The sequence below is a fragment of the Cryptotermes secundus genome, unplaced genomic scaffold, assembly GCF_002891405.2.
Source record: "Cryptotermes secundus unplaced genomic scaffold, Csec_1.0 scaffold245, whole genome shotgun sequence".
NCBI classification, from domain to species: Eukaryota; Metazoa; Arthropoda; class Insecta; order Blattodea; family Kalotermitidae; genus Cryptotermes; species Cryptotermes secundus.
Window position 1 is genome coordinate 319,174 of NW_019736398.1, and position 18,744 is coordinate 337,917.

The 18,744-nt window shown below is 42.0% G+C and overlaps 1 protein-coding gene across 7 annotated transcripts in view; it reads right to left on the bottom strand.

Moving 5' to 3' along the window:
• Nucleotides 1–18,744, bottom strand: part of LOC111869813 (protein trachealess) — a 764,956-nt gene that overhangs the window by 59,293 nt on the left and 686,919 nt on the right. For all 7 annotated transcript variants that reach the window (XM_023861599.2, XM_033753565.1, XM_033753568.1 and 4 more), the window contains one exon: nt 2,229–2,308. In XM_023861599.2, coding sequence (XP_023717367.1) covers nt 2,229–2,308 — 80 coding nt within the window. The remainder of the gene's footprint in view (nt 1–2,228; nt 2,309–18,744) is intronic.

Consider the following 18,744-nt stretch of genomic DNA (forward strand, 5'->3'; position numbering starts at 1 on the left):
CCTTTACATCCGAGAAGATTCCTGGTAATCATTTATGTTAGAGGCTGAGTCGACCCCATGGTCACAGTGCGGCTGGAAGGAGTAGGTCAATTGAAAGAAATTCAATGATCTCATCAGGAATGGAACCCGCGACCTTCCGGCTTGAAGAATATTGCTTCAACGAACTGCGCTACCGCGTGCTGAAACATTCACAAAGAAACAGGACGCGAGGATGTGAGTTGGACTCAAGTGGCTCTGAATAAAGCCCTAGTGGCGGGCTCTTGTGAACACGGCAATGAACATTCGGATGATATAAAGGCGGGGAATATCAACTAGCGAACATACCGCTGAGCTGACTGGCGCACCGACAATTCTCTTGATTCGAATGACATCCGGGATACCGGCTATCCTACTTGCTATTTTTCATGGTTTTCCTTAGTCCTACGGGATACAACCAAGTTACGACTGCTTCCTTGCAAATAATTTCTAATTTATTACCAAGCAATCATCTAAAATGCGACGCTACAGAGTCCAGTTAGTGACAAAGTTGTAAAATAACCCATAAAAGAGAAGAACTCTGAGCCATGCGGTTCGGCGCAATGTGAGCAGACTGTGTGCGGCAAGGAAACGTGACCATGTGACTAAGTCGCCTAAGGGTATTGATGTAGGACTATAGAGATTGTAGGTCTCGGCTCTAGATGGAGACGAGTGATCAATTTCAAGCTCCAGCCGCCTTTCCCCCGGATGGAGAGCCGTTTGTTAGGAGAATGGATGTGCCACATAGCCGTTCTAGACACACTGATGATTGAGGGAAATTCCTTTCCCTCTCTTAGAATATGAGCATATTGCTGTTATATACATATGAACAGATGGACATGACAAAAGGTAATTCACTCCGAGAAACATTACTAAAGATAGATCTAATCCAGTACAAAAAAGCAATGCCTTTGAGAAACAAACAACTTCAACCCCTTTTTGGTTGCGGCATAAGAGGCAAACTTTATAGGACTTGGCTCTGCAGAAGGATGGATCATTCAGTTCATTTCCTTTAAGTGCTCGCCAGCAGCAAGTGGCCTATAACAGGCGAGCGCTTAAAGTATACATAACAAAATCTTGACTAAGGCTAGAACTAGGCTAAAATTTAATACTAAATAATAATATACGAGTAATAAAGGTAACACGATAATGACGTAACTCATTATGGTTAAACAAAGGAAAATGTATCCTCAAGAGAGATGTTATGTTTATTGAAAACGTCCAAAGATTTGCAGACATTTTCAGCTGTGAGGTACCTTGTCGAAGGCTTAAGTCTTGAGACATTACTGACGTTAAAGGTGGAAAACCATCCCTCTAACTGGCTGTGAAGGCTCATAGGGTTGTGAGATGTCGAGGTTCCCACACTTCCTTTAGAAAATCGGCTCACAGATGGCGGTAAGGTTGTCAGCTTTACTCGCCGGCCGCCCTTTACCCCCAGGAAGGTTCCTGGTCCTCATTTCTGTTAGAGGTCGAGTCGACCCCAGGGCCTTAGTGCGCCTGGAAGGATAGGTAAATTGAAAAAAAAAAATCCACCTCATCGGGACCCGAACGCGTGACCTTCCGCTTATAGCACCTCTAATTTACTTAGTAGGTATGCGGACACCAACATAACAGGAAGCAGTATCCATTGCAAACTTACTTGTGGCAAGGTGACTGCTATGGATAAAGTTTCAAAGGACAGAAAAGGAAGCATGGTGCCGTCATACGACAGGAGGGGACTGAGGAAAAGCACGAAATCTCTCTGTTCAGAACAGTCTACGTCCTGCTGCGTAGTCTCGACGTTAGCACTTTAAGTGCTGGTCTCTAACATAATGGGGTACGCGGTGAGGCACTATCCTACAAGCCGGATGGTCGCGAGATCGAATCCCGATGAGGTCATTGGATTTTTTTCAATTGACCTAATCCTTCCAGACGCACTATGGGCCTGGGGTAGACTCAACCTCTAACAGAAATGAGCACCAGGAATATTCTTGGGGGCAAAGGGCGGCCGGCGCGTAAGGCTGACCTCATCGCCATCTGTGAGCCGATTGCCTACAAAATGTGGGAGCCTCGACGTCTCACAAACCTATGGGCCTCCACGGCCTGTTACAGGGATAGCTTTACTTCTTACTTTTACTTTACTTACTCTAACATAATACCAACAGTGTTATCGAGAAGAAACCATTTAGAGTGTTTGTGAAGCAAGCCTACTCAGCCATGTATAAGCAACGTACTTGCAAGATGTGTGTTCCCTGATGTTGCTCGAACATTTCCATGGCGATTCCGGCGACTGAACGAGGTCTGACCGGTCCACCTGCAACAGAAACATATTTCCAGTAATAATTATAGATTAGATTAAGGAAGGAGACGCTACAGAAACCTTAACGAGCTAACTAGTCTACCTAGAGGACGGACCTACATTCTTATAGGATATAAGGCCGTATAGTCCGGTAAATTTCGAAGACGTTTCGGAGAAACATATAGCCTGCATTTTGAGTGTCGAAGACACTCAAAATTTTACCCTGTAGATGAAGGCAGTATGTATACATGATGCTGAAATTACTGGACCATAAGGCGTAGTACTTTTACAGACTGAAGAAGTCTAGACATGAAGTCGTATGGATTGGATTGATCTGGTTCAGGATAGGGACAAGTGGAGGGCTCTTGTGAACATGGTAATGAATATTCGAGTTCCATAACGGAAGTTCTCGAATATCTGCATAATTAAGGATTCTCAGGAAGAGCTCAGCTCTTCTTCTTCTTCTTCTTCTCACCGTGAGTGAGTGAACATAAAGTATTATATTAGGTCTGAAAAAAGAAATGATAAAAGGAAAAACACAGGCGTATATTGAGCTCCATCTAACTCCAACTTTCACAGGCTTCAACCAAGATGAAAATTATCGTCTCTTTCCCATCTATCCGTGTCTTATTTCTCTGCATTTGGTGAAGTAAGAAAATTAGATGACGCCCGTTGTACGTGATGTCGCGGAGCGGTCTCTGGCTACTCTGATAATGTTACCTTGCCTGGTGAGACGTGCTGTTAAGAAACCTACCTCTTGCCTCGTGTAATGAATTAAATCAATCTCCCCCCCCCCACAGCTATGCACTCTTTCCTAGTACAGTCTGGCTTTCAGGTATCAAATCCACTCTATTGAAACATCGCTACATTTGATCTGTCACGAACCATCTCAATTTCTGGAAAGGACAAACTGATTACTTCACGTAAATCAACAATACTGGGAATTTAAGATACTTACACAGCGTATGTGAACATGTTTTAAAGATGATGGATTATTTAATGAATCCGTGACAGATCTATGCTGCACTTACTGAAGTCTGAATTACATTATACGTAGTATTGTATTTACTGTCTGTAATAAACTATTTAGTTGGTCACGGTAGCCGAGCGGTCTAACGCATGTACTGTCTTCGATCGCTCGGAAGCCGGGAGCGTGGGTTCGAATCCCACACAAGGCACGGATGTTTGGTGTGTGTATTTGTTTATTCTGTGTTTGTGTTGTCCTGTGATTATGTAGATGCCTTGCGATGAGCTGATCACTCGTCCAAGGAGTCTACCGTCTGTAAAATGATAAAAAAACAACCTCAACGCCGAAAAGGTATTAAAGGAACGGATTGAGAAAGAAAGAAAAATAAACTATTTGTGTATTTGTACAAATATTATGTTTCTGGACATTATCCATCATCTTATCTTTATCTTAAAACACAGTCATGTTTATTTTTCAAAACACAACGTTTCGGAGACTGGATTCTGTCTCCGTCGTCAGGTTAAACCTACTCAGTTGATCCCAATCGATGGAGCTAGTCCCTATCTCCGCACACCTATACCAGCACCAAGATGGGGTGTACAAGCATACAGCACGAACCACCTGCGAGAGCTAAAAAACTATTAAAATAGAAATCATCAGTGAAGAGAAGAAATGCTCCTTACGGTACCAACATAAGAAAACCAAATTTTCATATTCAACCTATACCTGACGGAGTTGCAGACTTTTAAATTCAAGACAGTGTTTTTAGATAAAAACAGGACGATGGATAATGTCCAGAAACATATTTGTACTGGTGCACCATCGTCATAAACTTTTAGACCTTATTTACTTATGTACTATTTACTTTGTTCCTTGGCCGCGCCATAGCTCAAGCGGTTAGTCGCTGGCTTCTCACCGCGGAGGCCCGGTTTCGATCCCGGGTCTGGTCAAGTGGGATTTGTGGTGGACAAAGTGGCGCTGGGTAAGGTTTTCTCCGAGTACTTCGGTTTCCCTTGCCAATCTTCATTCCACCAATTGCTCCACAATCACCCTCACCTATCATCTGGGGCTGGTACAATAGGCCAGAAGTGGCCGCAGTACAAGGGACTTAGTCCCACCCCACTAAAAATAAAAAAAAAATACTTTTTTCCTTAAATCAAAACATTTATGAAAAATTTGTCCTCTGCCCGTAACTTATCCTGTGTCAACTGAACTGTGTTGTAAATAATCGAGTCACCTGAATACGCAGTAGCGTAATTGGTTGAGGCACTGTGCTACAACTCCAAAGGTCGTGGGTTCCATTACTGATCAGGTCGTTGAAATTCTCCAATTGTCGTAATCCTTCCAGCCGCCTGAGGTCGACTCAGTCTCTAACAGAAATGAGTACCAGCAAACTTCCTGGGAGGTAAAAGGCGGCCGGCGAGTAAGCCTGACAACCTCGCCTCCATCTGTGATTTGATTCTCTGGACGCCTCACAGTCCTATGGGCCTTCGCCGCTTATGATAAGGATAACTTTACTCTTCTTACCTTTTTTTACGTTATAATAATATCGAAAGACAACCTAGAAATATAACTAGTACCGGATTATTACAGTTCCCTTAGCACTATACACTTACGAAGATTTATTTTTTTGCTAGTGGGGTGAGACTAAGTCCCTTGTATTGCGGCCACTTCTGGCCTATTGTACCAGCCCCAGATGATAGGTGAGGGTGATTGTGGATCAATTGGTGGAATGAAGATTGGCAGGGGAAACCAAAGTATTCGGAGAAAACCTCCCCCAACGCCACTTTCTCCACCATAAATCCCACTTGACCAGACCCCGGGATCGAACCCGGGCCTCAGCGGTGGGAAGCCATCGACTAACCGCTTGAGCTGTGGCGCGGCCAGTCACTTACAAAGCTAACTGCCTGTCAGTTTTAGCATAAAATTTTATGGTTAAATTTCCTATAATATAAATTAACGACATGGTGTAGGAGGTAATTTTTGTGTCCTTCGGTTTTATGTGGAATTATCGTAAGGACATGGCTGAGAAAGCTCCTGCATGTTCTATCTGAAGTCTTTTTCTTACTTTGCTTTCCTTTCTTAAGGACAGAAACTAGACATGACGTCACCTTATTGCATATGGCCCTTGCTATATGTCTATCGAGCCTTTCAAGTTTGGAACAAATTACCGACTTTCAAGGAAATGTTATGAACTGGAGGCCACCTCGACGCTGTACGCTTTGACTTCGTACAATCAGCAACAACATGGCGGTCGCGGGAACAACGCTAGCGCTTCTTGACCTATGTCCATGGTATGATGTAGGGTAACAGATCTTAGAAAATGTGCATAGGCCTCTTTTTTATGACACTTTTTTGGATAAAGTAAAATAACAACTTATGCAAGCGAACATTTACAAACATGACAACAGCGCGAAACTTTGTGGTTATATATATGACAAATTTAACGTAGACAGGATCTGAACAGGCACTTTACACGCAAATAAAATGAAACAAAATAATAATAATGATAATAGACGAGTATGAATATAAATATATGCAGTAGGAATGTATTCTGTGCGTATTCCCAGTTATGTGATAGCAATAACAAACAGTGCTTAGATACTAAAATTCTAGGTTATATCAGACAAATGTAAACACGTGCTAGTGAAAATTATGTGCACAAATGGATTATTCAATTGTGTAACTATTAATTTATGGTTCTTGGTAGCCTTCTCACGTAATCAAACTGAGAAATTGAAGGAATGTACACCTCATGAACTCTTCCCAGAGGCTATTTCTTGCAGTTACATAACCGTATTACCGTTGTAACGGCAGTTAGCCTAACAGAGGCTTAAATGTATGAGAAAGGTAAAAGGTAAAGTTGTCCCTGTGCTAAACTAATTAAGCTCTAAGCCATGAAGGCGTATGGAGGAGCTGATGTATAGATCCATACTTGACCTCGGCACTACCTTGAGTTGGGTGGTCAGTTTCTCGTCCCGGCCGCTTTACCCCCGGGGAAAGGGTTCCCGGTACTCACTGGATAGGAGGCTAGGTGGGCCCCACAGCCGGTCTCACCATATGTAGAAGAGAAAATTCTTAACTCTACCGGGACTCGAACTCCGACCGTTCGGTCGTCCAGCCCGTAGGCAGTCGCTATACCGACTGCGCTACCCCGAAAAGGTTAAGACGTACAGACTTACAGTAATAATTAGGTTCTAAAGGGTTCTGACGATGGTATGTTTAATACTCAGAATTACTTATTTTCCGGACTTTGTCCATCGTCCGGTATTCTAGAGGCTAGAAAACACAATGTTTCGGAAATTGGATCTGTTTTCTTCCTCGGATGAGGGGGAACACCTACTCTGTTGGATCCCTTAGAAAGAGCTAACCTCAATCACTGGACAGCCCCTGTCAGATTCACTACAGCTATTTAATTGCCTGAGACCAAGCTAATTCAGGGGGAAATAACAGGAAAATATAGAATAACAATTGTGATAGAGCATGCACATTCGTGGAACTAGGATGGAAATGGAGGTAGAAATTTATGCTACAAACGTAGCCAACAAAACCAAGTGCATGAGCACCACTGCATAGAAAAAGTGAAAATTTTGCGAAACCCCAGTAACTCTGACTATTACAGTAAGAATGTTATAAAATTTAACCTGACTCTTTGTGTTCCGTTAATTCGAGTGAGCAAAGCAACTGCGGTGTAGAACAGAGACCGTCATGTTACAAGTAACTTCGATAATCACCAAGAATAACAGAACCCAGAAAGAAACGAGCAAAACTTCGGACTTTATTTATGATATGTAGTTATTTCTTAGTGCCATGTGATACTATTTCTTATTTTGATTTCCTCGTTTCTCCTAGCCTTTGTTACACTTCTTCCAATATTTTTCATAACCTATTTGTGTTTTGGTAGTCTCTTCTCTGCCAAGTCCCCTTGGACTTACACAGGGCCACAGATGCGCTCAATACCGAACCTAACACCTCATATCAGACAAGACGGAGAAATTGGGCAATATTGCTCCTGTCACACTTGAAATATGGCCGAAACACACAATACGTGTAGCTGCACAGATGTACACTCCTCCTCTCCTAGCCCTGGCTGTAGTAAGTAACCTATATCACCAAAGAGGCTTCAAAGAGCGCCCTCTTCCTTATTCAGCAAAACGCAAGTTCCCCGTAAAATAACGCACCAAAGAACGTTTCGGTGTTTCACATAACAACGGTTTGTGGTAGAATAAATGCAAGTTATTCATCGGCAGAAAGAAAGGTTAGTCAATGCAAATTTTCAATTTTATATGCTCTTTACAAAAAGTGCATAAAAATTGATGTATAATGTGGCTGTTGTGTGCATCCGTCCGCATATTCTGTTTCACAAAAATACTGAACAGACGTCGACAAAACGTGTTAATGGGCGGTACGGCGATTACTGACGGCTGCTTCTGGTTCTTCTGTGTCAAACATAAAACGCGCTTCTGCACGAAATACAAACTTTATAACTTTTCTTAGAAAAGGTTCAGTTTAAACAGAAATTGATGAATAATATAAATTTCAGAAATCATTGATAGACTTACAACCAGACAGACAACCATGACTCAAGTCGGCTTCGAACCCACGATCCCAGTGTTTAAGCGATCGAAGACAGTTCACGCCTTAGACCACTGTGATCGGCCCCTTTATTACCCAATACGCCACAATAAATAATATACTGTCACTGTATAATTAAAAACATTTAGATTTTATGACTACACATAATATTGTAATGTGGCCATCGCCGAGTTCAGTTCCGAGCAAGCCTACGAGCGAGTGTGTTATCAACAGTTCTCCAGTCAGCCGACTACAGTTGGAGTATAGCAGCCGTCGCGGAAAGAAGAACCGGACGTGTGTGTGATTGTGTAATTGGGAGTGTGTGAGACAGAGAGACTTGTATAGCTCCCGTACTGTGAATACGTGTAGCCTACTGAAGATAGAGTGAACTGATTTGCGAATAGGGTTATAAAGTGTGAAACCCCGCAATATTGTTGCAATTAATTGTAGCCGTGATTTGTAGGTTGTTAAATAAACAAATTAACGATCTCTACGGCGTCTTCCAGTATGAATGGTTATAAACGTAAACAAAATCAAACTAAACGTTCTTAAATCTACAAACGCTCTCTGTGGGAAAACAACAACTATACCGCCTATCCAGAGAAATGAACAAGATATTAATCTTTCTCGATGCAAACATATATTTGTGGATCTGCTTCAGTGATCTGAAAACTGACGCACTTCGTAACTAGTAAACATAACCATTTGTCTCCAACCTCTAACACAGTACTCCGTATAACGTTCCCCCCACAGAACGTTACCATCTGTGACGTCATATTTCTATTACTCTTCCTGAACCCACAACATGAAGGNTTTACATGTGGATGCAGTTCTGAACGCTGATATTGATACGTTGAAATCCAAAATTTTCACGGCGACTAAGCGCAGATAAATCCGAATTGTTACATCGAAATTCGCAAAGTTGATGTGAGTCTCAAGTGTCGGCGATTGTCTCTGCTTCTATAGTCGGCGATTGATTTAGTATTGAATCTAAATGATCAATTTACGTCATATTCAGGGCTACCTTCCCGATGCTGTCAGTGTTTCAGCTCATGCACCACCGAATGTTAAGATGAATGGTGAACGTTGCATTCTTAAGAACGTGGAAAGAAGCAGTCGAGCCCTAAGATGTCTTCACGTATAGGTGTGACTTACAGACGGGTTTTGGATTGGATAATTGCATTCACTGCACCTTATACACTCACACAACAGTCTCCCGAAGATAGTGAGAGTCTCTGAGAGGCAGAAACAGTCTCCGGAAGATAGTGAGAGACTCTCACAGGCAGAAACAGTCCCCGGAAGATAGTGAGAGTCTCTGAGGGGCAGAAACAGTCTCCGGAAGATAGTGAGAGTCTCTGAAAAACAGAAACAGTCTCCGAAAGATAGTGAGAGTCTCTGAGAGGCAGAAACAGTATCCGGCGGAAGATACTGAAAGTCTCTGAGAGGCAGAAACAGTCTCCGGAAGATAGTGAGAGACTCTGAAAACAGAAACAGTCTCCGGAAGATAGTGAGAGTCTCTGAAAAACAGAAACAGTCTCCGAAAGATAGTGAGAGTCTCTGAGAGGCAGAAACAGTATCCGGCGGAAGATATTGAAAGTCTCTGAGAGGCAGAAACAGTCTCTGGAAGAGAGTGAGAGTCTCTGAAAGGCACAAACAGTCTCCGGCGGAAGATATTGAAAGTCTCTGAGAGGCAGAAACAGACTCTGGAAGATAGTGAGAGTCTCTAAAAGACAGACATTCTCTCTGGAAGCTATGAACAGTCTCAGCAAGGCAGTAGGATGCTAAGGAAGACAGAAAGCATCTAGAAGAGAGAAACAGTCTCTGAAAGAAAAAAAAACAGTGTTTGACATGTAGAGTTTTTATTCTTTAAAAGGGGGTTTAATTTATTAACCCGGAAGAACTGTCCCAGCATTTGCACGAGGAGCCTGAAGGAATCCACGAAACTCTCACCCAGGAGTCACACTGCTCGAGCCAACTTACCGAGCCTAATGCTAAAGGAGAGGGGGAGAAGCTGGGGGGAATTTTGCACGAAAACTGACCGCAGATGCTGAAGCTTAATTCATCTGTCAATGAACTTGTAGCCCGATATTATGAAGAACCGCGGTCGAATGGTTAGCACTATTTCGTATGCGGCAGGTTACAGGTTCAAATCTTGGCTAACAGAGCGGATATTCTGACTTAGTTTTACTCAGTTCCTGTTGATAAATTCCGGCATAGTATCTCAAACTTGGCTGTGCAGCTTCTTTTCACAGCCTTCCTAATTCATTACTCACTAATCACTCAACCGATCGACGGTGCGGGCCTGCAGATACACTAAAGAAAGCAGGAAAAAGAAAGCAAATTAATAAATTGGTGTTGATTATTTCATACTGTGGCATGCAGACCCGTTGCTAGACAACCGCTGTTACTAGACAATGATCCGTGAACTGCAACAGAGTAGCGGTGTTTTCTGTGCGGTCCGTACCGAGACGTTATAAGCAGGGCAGTTCAGTCAGTCGACTTGAGTTGAGTTGAGTTGAGTTGAGTTGAGTTGTCTTCTGAATGACTGAGCTAGACTGCTGTTGTTCGGTCTTGTGAGCTGTTCCTTTGAGAAGCAGGTAGGTGAGGCCGGGGATAGTTCGGGGACACAGAGGAAGAGGAATGTCCGTAGTTGGAAGCCGCTACCCAGCAACAGTTAGTGAAGACGAGACCGCAGACACTAGTGTATGTAATATTGAAATGTATGTAAAAGAGACCAATAAATTTGGTCATCAATACAAAACCCCGTCTATAGTCACTCAATCATGTGACAATACTATGAACAGCCCCATCCAGTCTCCAAGTAAATAGTAATTTCCTACTCCTCTCTACACACTACATGCCTATATATTTTAATCAGTAACTCCCCTGAGCAATAATGTGATGTAATTTTCGCTCGACATTATTGCGTGTTCAGAAGGCGCTATTTGATTCGTATATCAAGAGAGAAAATCTTACATGAGCGTCATGCAGCGGTTGTAAAGGTAGAAAGACGTCTCAAATTTGATTTGCTTGAGTCTCAGTCACAGGGGAAATTGTGCACCAGAGACCTCCGTCGTAAATGGGGGACATTAGCTGCTGCAGCAAGTTATCTCACACGAACCGGAGGGTCACACCTTCTAATACATTAAAGCTTCTTGTTGGACTTATGTGATTCATCTCTCCCGTTATCAAACGAGGCTTAGTTGCTAGAATGAAGCACAAAACCAAAATAGGGAGTTAATAAATACATTGAAAATGTGCCAGAGAATAAATATATTATTTTGAAATGAAGATAACATATCAAAGGTAAATTCATGAACAAGTTAGGAACTTATTAATTTCGGATAATACTTAATATAATCCAATTTAGAATCTTTTGCGTTCACATATTCTATTTAAATTAATAAAGAATATACGGGCTGGACGACCGAGGGGTTGAAGTTCGAGTTCTGGTAGGGGCAAGAATTTTCTTCTCTAAGTTGTCCAGACCGTCTCTCGAGTCCACCCAACACCCTATCCAATGGGTACCGGGAGATCTTTCCCCGGTGGTAAAGGGGCCGGGCCGTGAATTGACCATTCACCTCCACCTAGTGCCGAGGTCAAGAAAATGTGGATCTATACATCTGCTCCCCCGCAAGCCTTCGTGGTGTAGTGCTTAATTAGTTAAGCACAGGGACAATTTTACATTTACCTTTACGATATCATTTTGTTTGCTGCAAGTGTATAACTTGGGCTGTACTTCTACGGACGGAAAAAAAAGCATGGAGTAAATGAGAAATGTACACGAAATTTCAGTCTGGAAAACTGAATGTAAGAGAATGTTTGATAGATCTGGGCATAGATGAGAGGATATTATTACAACAGTTTCCCGTACACCGAATTATATTTACGTCTGCATCTGTGTGCGTGTATCCGTAGTCGTTACTGCATGGTGGAAGACTGGAACTTTCTTCATTTACCTTTCATTTCGATAATAAATATATTATAGCTGGGAAAAATGCGACACATCTTTAGTTGTTAATGATGTCTATGGGCGGCCGCACACCAACTGCATCAAGACAAGCATCAAGATATGAGACAAAAGACGCAGTCTTGCTTCATTCGTGATTCGACAGCATGAAGCTGACGTCAGCATCATGACTCAGACCGGTGTGCGGCGGTTTTCATAATCTCATTCGTTTCAACTGAGCTCCTTTCTTTGCGTTATGTCGCAGAAATCGTGTCTTGACTGTTACATGTCTTGACGCATGCCGGTGTGCGACCTACCTATTCGAACACCAAAGCCTTTATAACGTCAAATGAGAGGAGATCTATGAACGGTGAAAGCAGGATGCAAAAATAAACTTCGTGTCTTATTTGAATGTACTGTCGCATTGCTCCTCTAGGCAGAGTGAGAAAAACCATGAAAGAACTCTCAGGATTCGAGAATCGAATCCGTTACACCGGAAGCAGGTCGTCTAATTACTCAGGAGTTGTGTCTGGAGAAGGCAAATTTTGACGTAAGCAATGACGTCAGAGAGCGCATAATTTCACAATCTAAGAATCAGTAGTTGTTACAAATTATGAAATTCGTCACCATCATAATCATTACAGTTATCTACAACGATTAATGTGTGATTCGAATTAGAAATCAATAAAAGGGACACACGCCCGACCTAGATAAACTACGCACAAAGGAAGACAGCATGAACGCCGCAACACGAAAATAGCGTGAGGAAAATGCGGGCTTACATTCTCGAATACGAAGACGTGAAATAATAGCATGTAAATATATTGACGTGTGAGTCCATGCAGTCCAGTGATTTCGATCAGTTAACCGTTGTCTGAAGATGGCCTCGTGAGGCCGAAACATATTGCAACAAATAAACAGAAAATTTGATTTTAATGCCATTTATGAATTTTTATATGATTGCAAATGACATTTTAAAATAAAACATTGTGTTTACATTACAGACGGAAGCAGGCGAATGAGTGAAATATTAATGCAACAGGATGTTGAAATATAATGTTATTATTTCAAATTAGAATTGATCCGTTCATCTTTTATATAGCTCAGTTTGTATAGTGATAGGCTACGAGCTGGACGGTCGGGGATCGATTTCCATCATAGGAAATATATCGTCCTCTTTCCATAGCGTCCAGACCGAATGTAGGTGCCACTTAGGTTCCTAACCAATGCATACCGGGGGCTTTTTCCCTTGCGAGTAATGCCGCTTGGGCGTGAAGCTGACCATTCGCCTCTATCTAGCACCGCGGTCAAGAATAGTGGAGCTATATCTCCACTCCCCCATCCGTCTTCATGGCGTGGTGCTTAATTAAGCACAGGAACAACATTACCTTTTCTCTTATTTTCCTACCTTTCCAATTATTTTACTTAATCCATTCCTCTTATACTTCGCGGCGTCGAGGTTTTTTCCCTTGATTTTTATCATTTTACACGCGGTAGGACTCCTTGGACGAGTGATCAGCTCGTCGCAAGGACTCTACATAGACACAGGAAAACATGAACACAGAATAAACACATACACATACCAAACATCCATGCCTTATGTGGGATTCAAACCCACGATCCCGGCTTCCAAGCGAGTGAAGACAGTGCATGCCTTAGACGACTCAGCTACCGTGACCGGCCTACATTTTCATATACTAGTAAAATCCTTTAGCAAATCCGCTTCTTATATTGTTTCTAGGTGCTGAAATAGATACGCCACTGCTTTCATCTAGGACGTTAAATGTATCTAGTTCTTGTCAGACTGTGTTGGTTTATGATATGTTCTGTTCTCCTGTAACCCGCAACAGCCCTTAATTGTGTCGCTTCAGCTGCCTCAAGTTTGGCTGTCCTGTTGTTTATCTGGACCCAGCACTGTCGTGCATAGATCAATGTAGATAAGACCATTAATTCGTAAAATGTTAAGGGAGTCTGAGTTATTTCCGTACCACCTTGCCCCTCATTCTCAAATATTATTCTGAAAAAGGCGACGTTCATAATTCTGATTAAGGAGGAAACGAAATGTATACAAATATTTGAATCATCCTGTATCAGAGGATTAGTTTAATCGACCAGTGATGAAGAACAGGGCGCGTTTCCATCATCTCAGAGTTTCTCGCCGCGTCCTTATACTCTGAAGCAGCTTTATGACTGTCGATTTAGTTGGGTTGAGAGAAAAAGTCGTCCAGAGTAAAAGGATTACAGAATCTTCTACAGCAAACTCAGCGTTAACACAAGTAAATCTCATGAAGGAAAACTGCTGATATATCTATTAATCTTTATCATCATCACTGCAATTCTCTTCCCCCCCCTTAGCACTACAGCCCCAGTGGGCCTAGGCCTACCTCCATGAACTTCTCCGTTCACTTCGGTTTTTCTAGATCTTACACATTCGGTAGGACTCCTTGGGCGGGTGATCAGCTCGTCGCAAGGCCTCTACCTGTATACAAACACAGAAAAACGCACATAAACATCCATGCCCTGAGTGGGATTCGAACCCACGATCCCGGTTTCCAAGCGAGCGAAGACGGTTCATGCTTTAGACCGCTCGGCTACCGTGACCGGCGCAATTCTCTTTTCTTCTCACTATCAGAACAGAACCGGAAGTAAATAGAGAAAATCTCATAATTTGAATCACGCGTTCATTAAGGAAGCTCATGTTGTGGTCTACTTTTTTTTTCCTTGGCACTACAGCTCCAGTGGGCCTAGGCCTACCTCCATGAACTTCTCCGTTCACTTCGGTTTTTCTAGATCTTACACATTCGGTAGGACTCCTTGGGCGGGTGATCAGCTCGTCGCAAGGCCTCTACCTGTATACAAACACAGAAAAACGCACATAAACATCCATGCCCTGAGTGGGATTCGAACCCACGATCCCGGTTTCCAAGCGAGCGAAGACGGTTCATGCTTTAGACCGCTCGGCTACCGTGACCGGCGCAATTCTCTTTTCTTCTCACTATCAGAACAGAACCGGAAGTAAATAGAGAAAATCTCATAATTTGAATCACGCGTTCATTAAGGAAGCTCATGTTGTGGTCTACTTTTTTTTTCCTTGGCACTACAGCTCCAGTGGGCCTAGGCCTACCTCCATTAACTTCTCCGTTCACTTCGGTTTTTCTAGATCTTAGACATACGGTAGGACTCCTTGGGCGAGTGATCAGCTCGTCGCAAGGCCTCTACCTGTACACAAACACAGAAAAACGCACACAAAATGCCCTGAGTGGGATTCGAACCCACGATCCCGGCTTCCGAGCGAGCGAAGACAGTGCACGCCTTAGACCGCTCGGCTACCGTGACCGGCTGTTGTGGTCTATACCGAATGCATTTTTAAGATAATTTATAATAAGATAAGGTAATTTATAACCATTCTATTATATTAATATTATCATAATTTCCCTAACATAAATATTCAATATCGTAATCCTTAAAGCGTAAAGAAAGGACTTAAAATTACGAAGGCAAATGACCCGTTGTTTTCTGTGTTTTCAAGGTCACTAAGTCCCAGATCCAAGTTAAATTGCCCCTGCGTCAGGTTAAGACAGTAACATATTAAGACAACATATACGAAAATAGGGGTGGAAGCGTGTGGAAATGTAACTCTGTACAATACACAGCAAAGCCAGTCATGCAGAAACCTCTGCTTCCATCTACGTACATTTTGAGATTGAGATGTGCGCAAGTTTTCATTGTTCCTCACTTGTTTGGGAAGCCCAATTATAAGTTCCCAGGTTTCCCTTACTCAGACTTCATCGTTTTGCAGCAATCTGTCGTGTCGGATGTGACAGCAACACTTCCACTTTATGGATTTCAAACGCTACACAATACATTCTGGAGAAATGTTTCACGGTTCCCGTTTTCTCTTCTCCACTTCTTATTCATTTTCTTCCTTCCAGTGACTTATCGCCCTATGATTCCTTTCTCATTCTTCCCTCATGCCATTATTAGTTTTGTTCTTTCTCTTCTTACTTCCACTTCATATAAAATTCAAATGCCTCACAAAAATTGTGAAATATTTTGAGATTACTTCTTCCTTTCCATGGCACTTAATTTATTTTTATTTTTTTATGTTTTCATTATTCACATCTACTTTCCTGTTATTGTTTTCATTTTTCTCGATCCATTTCTTTAGTTCTCTTTTTGTGCTTTCCACTTCACCTTGCTTCTCTTTTATAGCACCTTCTTTCCCTGCTTCTTTTCACCTCTTCCATTTTCACATCCAAGGAGCCTCCAGAAATATTCCTCGTACTCACTTCTGTTAGAGACTGAGTCGATCCCAAGGCCATAGTGCGGCTGGAAGGATCAGGTAAATTGAAAAAATCCAATGACTTCATCGGGACTCGAATCCGCGACTTTCCTGCTTGTACCAACAGTGCGTCAACAAACTACGCTACGGAATTAGTAGAAAGCTGATAATGAATGTGAACAATGCCTGAAGATGTCGTGTAGCGGATTAAAATATATTATTGGTAATATATAATCTGCAGGTCACGGTAGCGCAGCGGTCTAAGGCATGTACTGTCATCGCTCGCTCGAAAGCCGGGATCGCGGTTTCAAATCCCACACAAGGCATGGATATTTGGTATGCGCATGTGCTTATTCTGTGTTTGTGTTGTCCTGAGTTTAGGCTAGCGACGAGCTTATCACTCGTTCAAGGAGTCCTAACGTCTGTAAAATGATCACGAAACTGAAAAATCAGAGGCCAGGACCCGGCGGGGCTGTGTCGTTGGGTCTCCCGTGTATCCAGTACAACATGGTATTTCAGTTACCTTGGCACTGTGGGTAGATACAGATGGGGAATGTCGTGGCCAATATGAAGTTATTGACCCAGGACTGACCTGGCGGCAGTGAAGAACAGATTACTTAAGGTGATGGATGGAGAGTAACGTCACCTTGAGGGACGGAGGAAAGTAATTTCTACTAGAGATAGATCAATGTATCCGATACTTCTCGCTCTGTGAACATTTGGAAATGCATGAGTGAGGTCGGGATGGTGCACGGTTGAGCTCACGGCACGCCTCAGTAGATGGCTCTGCTCTTTATTTGGAACCAGATTCCATTATCTGGTCCTATTTTATTTGCAAATGCTAAGTTATAAGAATGGCATACTGTGATGTTTGGTGATTTGGTGACTTAACGAAAGTGTAATTGAAAATATCTCCAGAACCTTTTATCTTCTCGTCTGCTGTCCAAAAACATAAACATTAGAATATACAAAACTATAATTTTGCCTGTGGTTCTGTATGGGTTTGAAACTTGGTCTCTGATCATAGACTTAGGGTGTTTGAGAATAGGGTGTTGAGGAGAATATTTGGACCGAAGAGAGATGAAGTGATAGGAGGTTGGAGAAAACTACATAATGAGGAGCTTCATAACTTGTACTCTTCTCCAAGTATAATTAGAATGATCAAATCAAGGAGGATGAGATGGGCAGGACATGTAGCACGAATGGGGAAGAAGAGGAATGCATGTACGATATTGGTGGGAAACCCAGAAGGAAAGAGACCACTTGTTAGACCAAGGCGTAGGTGGTTGGATAATATTAAAATTAATCTTAGAGAGATAGGATGGGAAGGTATGGACTGGACTGATCTGGCTCAGGATAGGTACCAGTGAAGGGCTCTTGTGAACACGGTAATGAACCTTCTGCTTCCATAAAACGCCGGTAAATTCTTGAGTATCTGCAGAATTGACGGCTCCTCAAGAAGAGAACAGTTCCATGAGTAATTGAAAACATCTAAGGCACATAATCACCAAAACAAGAAAGGGTGAAGAGTCTGTCTTTTGGAATACAATGCCTTGTAGTACCATCGAAAGTCAACCGATTTTTCGATGGAATATGTCGCCTCCATATTCAGTGTCGAATAGTAATCGAAGCAATGTAGCAGTGTAAAATAGTCAGCAAGCAGAGCTCTGCTGAAGATGGAGGCAAAATGTCCCTACGAAATGTGGGTTCAATTTCAACAGAATACAAGGCTTTATATCGCAATAACCACCGCTGTGAGATCCTCATGTCTTACAAGAATGGAAGAACTTTCGAAAATTCCATTTTTATTATTGATTTATTTACTTTTAGATTTATTAATACAACTTTCGTAAATGTTTCAATGGCGGTGTGCTTATTGCTGTACCGCCTTGTTTTATTCACTTGGTCTCGTTAACATTTTTCGACCTTAAAAGGCCATCCTCAGGTATGTCATATGTCGTTAAGTGGTTACGCTGTACCGTCCTCCTCGTATGAAGAGACGCGTCAATTAAAATTAATTAAAAGTTTAAACTTAAAAAGGGAACAAGCAAATGAAATACGACAGCGTGACAACAATCCCACAGCCACTGAAACATTTATGAAAGTTGCATTAATAAGAACGAAAATGAATTACTGCAAGAGCAACAGGATGCGTAAATATATTATTCCCTACTCATAACATGAACCAAAGATCTAAAGCGCATCTATAGATATGTAATAGAACCAGGACTAGAAATTGATATAGACGCGGGCATTCACTCAGTTCACTTAGTTCCATGATGTTTTCAAACAAAATGTTTCACAGTGACTAAGATCCATAATTATTATTCCCAACAAGAGGACACTTAAGAAGTACTTCCCAAATCGCCATTGTAATAATTTCCTTTATATGTGTTGGCTATACCTTCTGGCTTTCTTACTTTGATAGGAAAAGTCACTTAAACATCTTAATTAAGACATTTCCGTTTGACAATTAAGCATACCGATGGATAATTTATCTTGAAACAATAATTGATTTTCCCAAAAAGGTACGTGTAGCTGGTATACCTTAATTATGTGAGACTGAAATAGTTAGTTGTACAGGTGAGCACTCTGTTGTTAGGCCTATGTTTGTGTCCGGCCGTGGACGGTTATGGAAATACATAAATATATTATTGGAAAAGAAAAGAACATAATCA